Source organism: Callorhinus ursinus, unplaced genomic scaffold, assembly GCF_003265705.2.
Source record: "Callorhinus ursinus isolate GAN/ISIS: 27379988/994484 unplaced genomic scaffold, GSC_fseal_2.0 scaffold44, whole genome shotgun sequence".
NCBI classification, from domain to species: Eukaryota; Metazoa; Chordata; class Mammalia; order Carnivora; family Otariidae; genus Callorhinus; species Callorhinus ursinus.
Window position 1 is genome coordinate 1709512 of NW_027397106.1, and position 13130 is coordinate 1722641.

The 13130-nt window shown below is 45.3% G+C and overlaps 1 protein-coding gene across 3 annotated transcripts; it reads left to right on the forward strand.

Annotated features, from left to right (window-relative positions):
* Positions 1 to 1421: 1421 nt before the first annotated feature.
* Positions 1422 to 8109, forward strand: ATP5MC2 (ATP synthase membrane subunit c locus 2). Of its 3 annotated transcripts, none has more exons than XM_025883180.2 (5): positions 1422 to 1470; positions 4142 to 4211; positions 5440 to 5517; positions 6078 to 6271; positions 7842 to 8109. In XM_025883180.2, exons 2-5 carry the CDS (start codon positions 4173 to 4175, stop codon positions 7954 to 7956), a joined length of 426 nt encoding a protein of 141 aa, XP_025738965.1. In that variant the 5' UTR covers positions 1422 to 1470; positions 4142 to 4172; the 3' UTR covers positions 7957 to 8109. The 3 variants fall into 3 exon arrangements, with proteins under 3 accessions (XP_025738965.1, XP_025738964.1, XP_073738006.1); XM_025883179.2 differs by having other exon boundaries at positions 1425 to 1470; positions 5440 to 5529; XM_073881905.1 differs by lacking the exon at positions 1422 to 1470 and having other exon boundaries at positions 5440 to 5529.
* Positions 8110 to 13130: the final 5021 nt, after the last annotated feature.

The window sequence follows — 13130 nt, forward strand, 5'->3', positions numbered from 1 at the left end:
TCCCTCTGCCGCCCGCCTGCAAGATGGATTGGCCGCATTGAAATTCCTCCGCGAGGATAATTAAACTCGGGGCCTCATCCGGGCAAAATTACATTCCTGTAATGGCGTCGCTCGGGGTCCCGGGAAATTGCTCCGTGGGCTTTCAGCGGCGGTTTTTATCGCCGGCCGGGGTGTGCCTGGCTGCGGCTCGCCTCTCCTCCGGGACCGTAAAGCTGCTGCCGTGATTTATCCTCCCCTTCTCCCAAATCCGATTAAATGGAGGAGCTCGGGGCCGGGGCGCCGCGGGGCCCGGGAGCCGGGAGGAGGCGGCGGGAAGGACGGGGCCAAGGAGGGGAGGACAAACGGCCCCTCAGAGGGTGGCGGATTTGGCTTTATTTACAGCCGCGGCTCTCTTTTTATTTTTTATTTTTTATGGGGGTTTGGTGAGCTTTCCCCGTCCTTCTCGAGCTGCGTTCAAGCACGATGCCTGGATGGCTGCGATTTGGACATGAGGGGAAGTGGGTAGGCCTTGTCGCCCTCTTTCTAAGGGGGCGGCTCCTAGCCTGTCTTGGGAGACAAAGAGGCCTAAAGGAAGGGATGAGGGCCGGGAGCTCCCCATCCCCACTTATTTCCATCGGGGAAAGGAAGAGCGAAAGGGCACGAGGGAGAAGCCGAAGGGCTTCCATGAGAGCACCTCATGGGAGGACGGCTTATCTCAACTCCCACAGATGGAGCCTGGGCAGAGGCAGGGGCATGCCTGCAGTGACCTCACAACCTCACTACAGGTCCCTGGTGCCCACTATTCCTTGACTGTCTTAGGACTCCGAAGAGAAGGCTTAGTGTCAGGGCGCTTGAGTCACAATCATCGTTGGCCCGTATCTTCTGTTTTCCTCATTCCTGGCTGATAACTAGAATAAGAAAGAGGGAGAGGGAAATAAAGACGAGGCCACCACAGGCAGCTGGGGCATTTTGCTCACTATCGCCCATTGAACGGGTTTCCCATCCATAAAGTCAGGGTCCCTGGGCGACAGAAGGCAGGAGACCCAGGACTTCATTTTCCTTCTGCTATATTTTGGGCACTGAACCCCCATCTCGATGTATGTTATTTAACACTGAATTTCTGGTGTGTGGGGGGATTGGCAATGTGACTGCACATGCTGGGAAAGGGTACATGAGTCCAAGATCCCAAACGCTGAGCCGACCAAACCGCAGGCCACGTTACGGATCGGTTTACACTGCAGAGTTGTCCTCATTTCTGCAGCGGCTCGGCTCTGCCTGCAGTTTCTCCTCTCAAACACCAGGTGGAGCGACTGGCCGAATGCCGCCACAAAGCTGGCAGGCGGCGCTGTGACGCCTGGGCCGACCCTCAATATTGCAATCACTCTATCTTTAGAAGGCGACTCGTTGGTCCAGGCCGCGCATGCGCTGAGTCTTCCTGTCGCTCTTCCCGCCTCCCCCTGCCCCTCTGTGTCTTCTCTGCACTGGGAGCAGGTAAGGCCTTGGGCCCTCGCGCCCGCGATGCGCCGCGCAGGCGCGCGCAACACCCCCAACGCGCACGAGTCCTTTGAGGCCCTTACCTTGCATGCTCCCACCCTGAGCCTCACGCCCTCCCTTGTCCCCGGTATTCCCGCGCCTTAGGGCTGCCCCTTCCGCGTGCCAGTGACCTCCAACCGCGCGGGCCTGCCGCCATCTTGGATGTCTCGTGGGAGGGGGGAGGGAAGAGCGCCTTGCAGCTGGCGAAAGTCAAATACCAGAACGCTCATTTTCACCTGTTCCACCCTCCTGTGTATTCAGAGTTGTTACAAACCCCGGACTCTCCCTACCTGCTTTCCCTTCTCATCCTGACTCGTTCTCTCTTTATCCTGCAACCTCCAGACTTGGCCCCAGGATCTCAGCTGCCCCAAGCAATGGAGATAGCCGATAGTCTTTTAAAAGTAAACGTGAACATGGTAGGACAAAGCAGCCAGAACACCCTCTCCATTCGGGCCGTGGCCTGGGAGAGCGACAGCAGAAAACAGACCAGTTTCTTTGGAACCATTGGTTGTCCTGCAGTGCCGTTCTCTTCCTCCACTCAAGTGAAGTTGGAAAAAACAGAAGTGGTGGGCTAGCAATAGCGAGGTTTTCTATTAGAGGCAGCAGACCCAAAAGAGTCGTGTGGGGCAGCATGGGGTGGTCTTCACCTGCCAGCTTTCTTGTCAAGGGTATACTAAGAGTCCCCAGACTCTGCTCTCGAGAGGAAAAGGAGGTTTAAGGAAAGGAATGGTTAAGTCAGTAACCCTCTAACTCCGTGACTGATCACGGAGGAATAAACCCATGATTTAGGCCCACTGATTCTGGATGCTACTGTTACCTGGGGTGTTGTAGGCTAACAACTGCAGACTTGCCATGGTTAGGTGACCAGTGGAGGCATCTGCACTTCATGCAGGCACCCTTAATTGCCAGCCTTTGTTGTGGGCTTGTTAGATGTCAGCACCACATTAAACTCTTTACATGTTACTTAATTTACTCCTCCTAACTATGTGTTGTATGATGATATTGAGGTTTAATTGCCTTGGGGGGAAACAAACAGTATTTATTTACTTATTTATTTATTAAGTTTTAAGTAAGCTCTACACCCAAGATGGGGGTTGAACTCACAACCCGGGAGTCGCATGCCCTATTGACAGCCAGCCAGGTGCCTAGTTCTCCTCTTTTTTTATTTTTTTAAGATTTTATTTATTTATTTGAGAGAGCGAGCCAGAGAGCATGGGGTGGGGAAGGAGAGGAAGAGGAAGAGAATCTCAAGCAGACTCCGCCCTGAGCTTGGAGCCCCTCTTGGGGCTCAGTCCCACAACCCTGAGATAGTGACCTGAACCCAAACCAAGAGTGGAGCACTCAGCTGACTGAGCCACCCAGGCAAACCCCCCCCCCCCCGGCCCCAGCCCTCCTTTTTTTTAAGCTTTAGGGAAATTTTGGATTTTGACCAAAGAAAACCTTTACAATCTGCAGCAAAATTGGGTTAGAGGTATATATGGGCAGTTGTGGAGACAGGATAAGAGTTGAAGGCATTGATTAATCTCAAAGTGACTGATTCTGTATTCAGAAGGGTAACCTGGGAAAATCTTGAGTACAACTCATTTAAGGGAGTGTTATTTAACAGGTTTAAGTAACCCCTGCATATTTCAACCTGTAGCATATTAGGAAGCATTAACTTAAGTGTGAGAAGATTTGAAGTCCTGACTCTACCACTACCATCATTACAAGACTAGTTTTAAGACCACACTCTCAGTGTACCTAAGGATCACTTGAGAAGCTTGTTTGAAATATAGGATACTTGGGCCTTATACCCAGAGATCTTGATCAGGAAGGTCTAAAGTGGGATCCGAATATGCAAAATTTTTTGAATATGCATTTTTAATACACAGACCATCCCGACCCTCAAGTAACTAGTTCAGGTGGGCCTCTCAGAAATCCTTTTTGTAGATCTTTAACTCAACCACTCTTCTCTTAAATAACTTCAGTTCTACAAACATAGTGCACCTACAGGATGTCAGCATTGTTTTAGATCTTGGGCATACAAAATTGAATGCCTCTTAGTGTGATGGTGAAAATGAATATTTTAACAGTCATGGCTAAGTAGAGTAATGGGAGGATTCCTCACTGATCTGCCTCACTATGTTAATGTAGGAAATTGAAGTGTTTTGAGGAACCCAAAAACTTCCAGGTAATTCAGTAAAAAGGTGGTTGGAGATCCTTCCAGGGTCTTGGCCTTCAACAAACAACTCCCAAGAGTCTTTAAAGGGCAGCTGTTTCGATCCCGGACAATGATATCTTGAGAACAGTTCCTTTTGAATAGATACTGAGGAAAGCTTAGGCAGAAGACACGGGAACTTCCTCTGAAGACATCAACTCATGAGGCTATGGAAATGAATTAACAGGTCTTAAAATTGAGACCAGGTGGCTACTTGTTTAGACCAGGGGGAGTCACTTGATTATAAGGAAATCTTAGAAGCTGTGTGGGGGAAATCTTGACTTCAGGTTTTAATTCCATCTCTGATGATGACTTGAGGTCATTCAGTCAGCTCTCTGGGCCATTTAAATTTTCCAGAGCACCTTTTCTGCTAATAAGGATGTCCTTTGATAAACAAGGACAATGTTTACAATGCTACTTCTGTAATTTCAGCTCTCCAGCCACAGCCCCTCATCCCCTGAAAATGTACGCCTGTGCAAAGTTCGTCTCCACCCCCTTCTTGGTGAGTGCCTGCCTTTTCTGGGAGAGTTTTTAAGGTGGAGCATCTTGTCTCTTCCTTGCCACACCTTGGTCTGGGGGAAGGTCCTTAGCTGCGTTAGCCTGACAGCAGAGAGTGAACACTTAACGGACACCCCTTGTCTCAGATCCCTTGGAAGCCGGTTAAATCTTTTCATCCAACCATATTAGAAGAAGAGTGAAAATGAGAATCTAGACTAAGATCGGGTTATTTCTATCCTAACATTCTGTGTTCCTGTAAATTGGAACCCAGCTGGAAATAGCCTAACTTGGACTGAGTGTGCACTGTGTATAGGATCTTGCCCTGAGTGTTAGAGAACCATAGCCCAGAGTTCCCCTCTGGGAGCTTAAATTTGCGTAGCAAGTTAAAACACATGTAAATACACATTGGAAAAATATTTGATTCAGAAGCAACAGCATGGAAGAAATTACAGATTTTTTTTTTTTAAGATTTAGGGGAAGAGCGAAAACAAGTGGGAGGGACAGAGGAAGAGGGAGAGAGAATCTCCATTCTGCGCCGAGTGCGGAGCCTGATGCAGGGCTCAGTCTCACAACCCTGAGATCATGACCTGAGCTGAAACCAAAAGTTGGACGCTTAACTGACTGTGCCACCTAGGCGCTCCAGAAATTATGGGTTATTAGATGGTGGAGGCAACTGGTTCATACATCTGTAAGTGAAAAGGGGTGATGCTATTCATGGGTACCATTGATTGAACACTGGGTGTACCGATTTGTGTACATAATCTCATTTACTTCTCACATCAACCCTGAGGTACCACATTCCAGTTTAATAGATGAGAAAGCAAGTTTAGAAAGATTTAAGTGACTTGTCCTAAGATCACATGGCTGAAATAGAGATAAGATTAGAATCTAGATCTATCTGACTAAACCCTGGCTGGTAACCACCATGTTGTCTGCTTCTGCTTGGGGTTAGTCAGAAATGGCTACAAGAGGGGGTAAATTTTGAGCACAAGGGTAATACCTTGTAGCCTGAGAGGAAGTAGGTTTCTTCCCATAAGACAGAGGAGAAGCCTGAGAAGCAAGAGAACTGGTGTGGTTCTTGAATCTAAAATTTGCTGAAAGTAAGAAAGTGATCCAAGATTCTGATTTAAGCTCAAGAGAATGAATGGGGCATCCTCGTGACAACTTGGGATGGTTCTGAAACTCCTCCACAACCTTCCTTGACCCTCTTGCCTTTGTGTCATTCCCCCTAGGTCAGGAGCACCTCTCAGCTGTTGAGCCGATCACTGTCTGCAGTGGTGCTAAAACCACCAGAGACACTGACAGATGAGGTACCTTATAAGGTGGGATTGGGCCTGTGGTTTTTGGGGGTGAAGGGTGAAGAGGGCTACGTGGCAGCGCCAGTAGGGGGAGTGCTGAGGACAATCATCACAGACTAAAGTTAGTGAAGGATCAAGGCTATTGGCTTTAGGTGAAAGTGGAGGACAGTTGATACCACATAGGATTAGTGTTCCAACTTTTGCCACTGGCGGCACATGCCCATGTGTGCTGCTGATAACTACCATTACTTGACCTAGTTTACTGATGTCAGCTGGTTGCATTTGGTCCCAGGCAGATGATGATTTCAGGGCACCAAGAACAGGCTAGGGCTTCAGTCTTACACTTCTAGACCATACCTGAATCTTGAAGGTATTTGATGTTCACCTCTTGCATCAAAAAGTTCTGCTTGGCAGCGTTTTAGGAGATTTTCCAGGGAGTAAAAAGTTTTTGTTTGGAGGAGAAGCCATGGAATATGATAGCATAAATGGTTTAAATGGTACAAAAGCTGCTGAAGCAAAAAAAAAGGGGGATTTCTTAAAATCTTTACCTTCTACCTGCATCTTCTTCACAGAGCCTCAGCAGCTTGGCAGCCCCACGTCCCCTAACCTCACGTATTCCTAACCGCAGCTTCCAAACCAGCGCCATTTCAAGGGACATCGACACAGCAGCCAAGTTCATTGGGGCTGGGGCTGCCACGGTAGGGGTGGCTGGCTCTGGGGCTGGAATTGGGACTGTGTTTGGGAGCCTCATCATTGGTTATGCCAGGTAAGATGGGCCCTCCATTGGCTCTCACATATGTTTCCAAAGGTCTGGGCAGAAATACCTGGGGATCTTGAGCTATACTATCCTATACAGTAGCCACATGTGGTTATTTGAATTTGAATTTTTATTAACTAGAGGCTCCTGGTTGGCTCAGTCGGTAGGGCTTGGTACTCTTATCTCAGGGTCATGAGTTTGAGCCCCATGTTGGGCGTAGAGATTACTTTTAAATAAATAAATATTTAAGTAACAGTACATAAAGTTTAAATTTTATGTATTTATAATGCGGCTAGGTAGCCGCATGTGACTGGTGGCTACCATATTGGAAAATTCCATTGAAAAGCTTTGGTTTAGAGTAGGAGTCAGCAAACCAAGGTGGGCGGGCAATATCTGGGCCACCGCCTGGTCTTTCTATAGCTGAGCTAAGAATGGGTCTTACATCTTTAAAGTGTCATGAAAAGGGGGCAACAGAGACCGTATGTGACCCACAACATCTACAGTATTTACTTTCTGGCCCTTTACAGAGAAAGTTTGCCACCACTGGTCTAGTGCCTCAGGTTAGCATTGTGACTTTATTGCTGCATTTCCCCCTCCCTGGGAATTCCCCCCATCGCTCCTGGGAGAACTGCCTTTGCAGCCAGCCCCACAGCTTCCTGACACTTGGGACTATTTGGTCTCTACCAACTCTGGGCAACTCACTGTTAGAACTAAATTGATCCTCTAGAGACCTGCAAGTTCTCTTAATGCCTTTGAGGAAATAGGTTTATTTTTTAGAATTTATATGAAATAAGCCTTACTGCTTCTGTGTCCACAATTCTGTTAGAAGCTGGTGGTACTTTACCTTATCCTTCAGGTCTTCCAAAGGGACACAGTAAGGGAAATAGAAATTATTGGGAGTCTTTTATTCCATTTTGTTTATAAACCCCACAAACCATTTGTAGCTGCTTAAAGCTCCAAATCTTTGACTACTTTGAAATGAAAGAAGGTAGTCTGTTCCTCTGGCTCCCTTGTCCTCTAGAATGGGGTTTTTCTTTGTTTTTGTTTTTGTTTTTAGAATGGGGTTTTTCTAGTTGTGTTCCATAAAGCCCTAGGGTTTTGAAGTATGCCCAGAAACCATCTTAAAAAATGAAAGGGAGACCAGTCAAGCCTTTAAAATCCTCTACTTTTTTACCATTGTAGTTTGGTTTTCATACATTTTGTATTTTGGGGTTCTGCTACTTAAAAACACTGCTCTGATAGACTCTTCCACTCTGGATACCTCTTCCATTCTGATGGGCCCTGGATAGTTAAATGTTCAGGCCCAGAGGTCTTAGTTACGATATGGGTGATCCACTGGAGGAGGTAATGTTTGTACCTGGGCCATGTTACAGAATTTTGGATTGTCCACTCCCATCATTCAGTCTCTGTAGAGCCCTTGATGTATCAGGCAAGAATTGGGGCATGATGGTGTCACCCTGAGAGACGCATTGCATAAGATGAGCTTTAGGAGATGAGTTTTCCCTGAGCCCATCTTTGATGTTTGTCTTTTTCTTTGTGTGGACTAGAAATTCAGTCTTTTCTCCTCCCCTTCTCCCAGGAATCCCTCTCTGAAGCAGCAGCTCTTCTCCTACGCCATTTTGGGCTTTGCCCTCTCGGAGGCCATGGGGCTCTTTTGCCTGATGGTGGCCTTTCTCATCCTCTTCGCCATGTGAAGGAGCCGTCTCCACCTCCCATAGGTCTTTCTCCCGTGTCTTGTCTGCCCTGTATGTTCCTTTTCCTATACCTCCCCAGGCAGCCTGGGGAAAGTGGTTGGCTCAGGGTTTGACAGAGGGAAGACAAATAAATACTGTATTATTAAGATCTTTTTTGTGTCTCCTGTGTATATTTGTTCTCCACGGTTGGCTGAGTCCCTTGGTGAGAGTATAAGGCCTGGTGGGTGGTGACAGTTCTAGATTCAGCATGAATCTGGGCTCACTTGTTCTTCATTCTCTGTGTCAGGAAAGCTTGATTCAAATTAGCGGTGCTTTTTATTAATTTTCACCTGGGCTAGCCTGTTATCTTGGAGAATTGGGTCAGTAGAAACGAACAGGGCTGGCTTAAAATTTTGACGAATGGCTATTTCCACTGCTGCTATCCTAGCTCAGGCCCTCATTGCCACCCACTTGGTCTATTGCAATAACCTTTTAACAGGCCTTCTGCCTCCAGTCTCTTCCCTCTAGCATTTACTTCAATCCACCACCACTAGATTAACCCTTAAGTGTAAGACTAGTTTGTCATTTACCAATTCAAACACGGTCTGACCTCAGCCTTCTCAGATTTTATCTTTTATTGTTCCCATACACTCTACCCAAAGTGGTATTGTCATTTTTCAAATACTTTCCCTCTTTCCTGTCCTTATCTTCAGACCTTGCCCTTTGGCTATCTTTGCTTTCTTTTCCTGAATCTTTGCTCCCTTTCCTCTTTTTCAAACTCCCTGTTATCTTTAAAGACTGAGTTTAAATGCTACCTCTTCATTATGAAGCTTTCATCTGGTTTCCATCTACCATCAGTCAAATGTGCATTAACCAAAATAAAGGAGCATGTTGTATCCTTTATAATGGTTATGGTCTATGGTAAATTGTGGATTTGTATGCATGTGTGTGTCTTTTATCTTCCAAGTTAGACTCAGTTTCTTGAAGGGACTATGTCATGTTCATTTTTGTGTCCCTAGAAGTATCTAGATGGTGCATCTCAGCAATATCTTTGTCAGATTTTTTATTTAATCATCTAAACCACCCACCTTACTTCACAAATGAGGAAACCAAGAGGATGAAAAGTCAAAGGATGGTTTAAAAAGGCAACGGATTCCCTCAGGAACATTCACTAGCAGACCTGGAGCTAGAACAAGGATCATGTCTTGTAGCCAGGGTGTAAGAATACCATACTGTTGGTCTTGTGGGACTCTCCCCAAGCCCAGTATTGCCGGTGACTTATCCCAAGCAAGAGGAAAGGGTAGAATAAGCAAACCAACCTTTTCCCTTAAAAAATTCTTGAAGAGGGGCGCCTGGGTGGCTCAGTCGTTAAGTATCTGCCTTCAGGTCAGGTCATGATCCCGGGGTCCTGGGATGGAGCTCTGCATCGGGCTCCCCGCTCAGCGGGAAGCCTGCTTCTCCCTCTCCCACTCCCCCTGCTTGTGTTCCCTCTCTCGCTGTCTCTCTCTGTCAAATCTTTGAAAAAAAATTCTTGAAGGACTTTGGACAGTGGAGTTAATAGAAAAGTGAAGAATTATATTTTCTGAAGGCTAGATAGACCTTATCCTACGCATGCTTGAAGTAACTGGGTTAAAGTCCTTACCTGATAATGTGAATGACCACAACAGTTTTTCTTTTGATTTAATTGACTATAAAATTAAAGCCCAGTGCAGAGACTTAACCCCAGAGTAAACTGATTCTCAGGAAGCAAGTTACCCAAAATCATTTGCCCTTGTCATTTTGCTCTTGTGATCAGGGGTTGAGAGGGACCCTATCCACAGCTTGCTTCCAGATTGCTATACTACCCCCAACTAAGTGTATTCTGGGCCGTGGGGCTTTCGCAAGAACAGCTCCTCCAGCCCAGAGTGGGTGGAAGGTATCTGCATATTTTGAGATAAGGAATAGACTCTGTTCCTCTATTATGGTCTCTTAAATTTGTATCTCTGGTAGGGCCTCTGCTGCCCATCCCCTTTCTAAGTCATCAGGTGTTTGTTTTGTTTCTCTCCTAGGCCCTTTCTTTGGGATTGATCCTAGCTAACCCCTTATCAACTTAGGTGCTTGGGGAGAGCACAGCTTAGAGGCCCACGTGTTTTTGTTCTCTCTGAGGTGAATGATGAGATGGTGCTGCAAGGAGTTTGGAAGCAAATTTCTTCGGGAGGAATTAAGGCAACCTCTTTGTTTCAAGTCCCAAGAGATAATTATTGGCAACCCAAGTTGCTAACAACTTGGGGAAGAGAAGTGCTTGCTGTGTTTTTGTAGGGGGTCCAAAAGCAAATTTTCTTTTTTTTTTTTTTTAAAGATTTTATTTATCCATTCATGAGAGACAGAGGGAGAGAGGGAGGGAGAGAGAGAGAGAGAGAGAAGCAGAGGGAGAAGCAGGCTCCCAAAGAGCAGGGAGCCTGATGTGGGATTCGATCCCAGGACCCTGGGATCATGACCTGAGCCGAAGGCAGACGCTTAACCATCTGAGCCACCCAGGTGCCCCAAAAGCAAATTTTCTGAAGATCTTTCCAACTTTGATAACGTAATAAAAGCTTTCTACTTATCCTTGTAGTTTTAGAAAGAGCCCATGTTTGAAATCAGATTTTTTTTTTCATGTTACTTATTTTTTTAGTATAGTTGACCACAATGTTACATTAGTTTCAGGTGTATCAGGAGATGTTCTAATCTCTCTTCTATCACTGGCCACTATAATGTTGGGCAGATCACAAACCAGTAATTTTCTAGGACTTCAATTTGTCCCCATCTATTAAATAGGGATAATAATGTTCATCCCAGGAATTATGTGCATACACAGAGAGGCACCTTGAGTATTTGGAAAGGATGGTGCCATCAAGGTTCAATATATATTGATTATAATTTGCTTTCTCATTCTCCATGGAGCTCAGAGCATATTATAGGCATTTTGTAGATAGCTTTTCCCTTTTTTATGGCCATCCAAAATTGATAAATTCTAGCCATAAAACATCTGAGAGAGAACCCAGGGATGCCGAAGGCAGCAAGGCTTGCTTCCCTCTTACTCCTGTTTTTTCAAAAGTCAGTTGTGTTTCTTCAGAACCAGGGGAGGAGTGCCATTCTAATTAGAGGAAAGCGATGTCCTTTGGAAATAATCTAAATGCTAAACAGCAGTAATGAGTAACCCTGTTCCAGCCTCCCTTTCAGAATGGATCTATTAGTTTTGAGGCTTTCTCAGGTCATCCAGATGAGAAATATGTTCAGGAACAACACTGGTGGTTTAGCTTAAGTTGGTGTCTGGGCACTTAGCTGCCACTCTGTGTCTAACATCCTTTCAAGAGAAATGAGATGAAGCAAAATGAGATGAAGCAATGTTCAAGTTGAATTCTGAACTGGAAAAAGGAAGAGGATAGCATCACTCTGGTGAGTGGAGAGTACTGTCCTCACCCTCTGAGTTGTGAGCAGTGAAATTTTGTCTTCATATTGAGTTGTATCTAAAATTATCATGCATTCCAAAATGTATTCTTAGGACACACTTTTGGGCAGCTTGGTGTTCTCACTGTTTGATGAGGACAATTAAAATACAAGGTTTTTTAGTCCCCAGGCATTCCTTAAAATGTTTTTATTTTTGAAGCATTTATCTCAAGGCACTATGAGTATTAGTAAGTACATTGTGATCAAACTAGCAACCGAAGAAATAGCAGAAGACATGATGGATAGAATACCAGGATGAGGTCAGGCCTCTCTCATCTCAGATGCTTGGCTTCTCTTATTAGTGTAAATGGTTAGTTAGAGATCATTTATTCCCACTGCCTCCCCTCACCCCATAAGAGATCCTTTCCTTTCATCTTTTTAAATAAGTGTGGTGGTAGGCAGAATTTTTTAAATGACTCCCCTAAATATGTCCTACTCTAATCCCCAGAAACTGTGGATTTGATGGGATATGATGGGTGTGGTTTTGTTATATTACATGGCATAGTTGACCAAGATAGGGAGATTATATGTGTGGGCCTGATCTAATCACATGAACCCTTAAAAGGAAAGAGCTTTCTCAGGCTGGTGACAGAAAGAGAAATGAGAGATTTGAAAGAAGGATCAGTGTGCCATTGCTGGCTTTGAAGATGTAGGGGACCATATGCAAGGACAGAAAGTGGCCCCTGAAAACCAAAATTGACCCCCTAACCAGCAACCAGCAAGGAAATGGGGATCTCAGTCCTACAACTGCAAGGAACTGAATTCTGCCAGTGGCCTGAATGAGCTTGGAAGTGGATTCTTCCTCAGAACCTCTAGATAAGATTCCAGCCCACGGTTCAGTTGGTTAAGCAACCGACTCTTGATCTCAGCTCGGGTCACAATCTCAGGGTCATGAGTTCAAGCCCCACGTTGGGCTCCATGCTGAACATGGAGCCTGCATATGAAAAAAAAAAAGATTCCAGCCCAGTCAACACCTTCCTTGACTTTGGCTTTGTGAGACCCTAAGCAGAGAATACAATCAAGCCTTCCTGGATTTATGATCTACAGAACAGTAAGGTGATAAATGGATGTTGTTTTAAATCACTAAGTTTGTAATAATTTATTATGTAGTGATAGAAAGCTTATACAAGTACAACTTTTCAATCTGCAAAAGGAGTAACATTTCATCTGAATCTTACGCTGAAAGGAAACTCTAAAAGTTGACTTATCTGGCCCTCTGCCTCTTAACTTCATTGGATGTAATGTAGCTCAGAAAGGCTAAAGAAGGAAAGACCTTTAAATGGAAATTTTATGGCATAATCTTTTACTATAGCCATTTAATTTGTATGAAGTAGATATCTTTTCTTGTTTTAACAAATGAGAAAAACTAAGGCTCAGATTCCAAAGTGATGCTTTAGTCCTTGAGGTTATCTAGGTAGGAAGTGATAAAACCAAATAGAAGGGGTGCCTGGGTGGCTCAGTCGTTAAGCATCTGCCTTCGGCTCAGGTCATGATCCCAGCGTCCTGGGATTGAGCCTCGCATCAGGCTCCCTGCTCGGCGGGAAGCCTCCTTCGTCTCCCACTCCCCCTGCTTGTGTTCCCTCTCTCGCTGTCAAATAAATAAATAAAATCTTAAAAAAAAGGTAGAAACCCATGACCAAAGCTGCTTGCATTCTATCAGATCACAAGGTATAGGGGCCACAGTATCATTGGTGGAGAGGGAAAGACAAATCTAGACAGTTTTTTAG

Bases quoted from the DNA above. Each gene is read 5' to 3' on its own strand.
- ATP5MC2 (XM_025883179.2), top strand. From the start codon at position 4,173: ATGTACGCCTGTGCAAAGTTCGTCTCCACCCCCTTCTTG. The intron at 4,212-5,439 runs GTGAGTGCCTGC...CATTCCCCCTAG, and splicing joins TCGTCTCCACCCCCTTCTTG to GTCAGGAGCACCTCTCAGCT. The intron at 5,530-6,077 runs GTGGGATTGGGC...TCTTCTTCACAG, and splicing joins CAGATGAGGTACCTTATAAG to AGCCTCAGCAGCTTGGCAGC.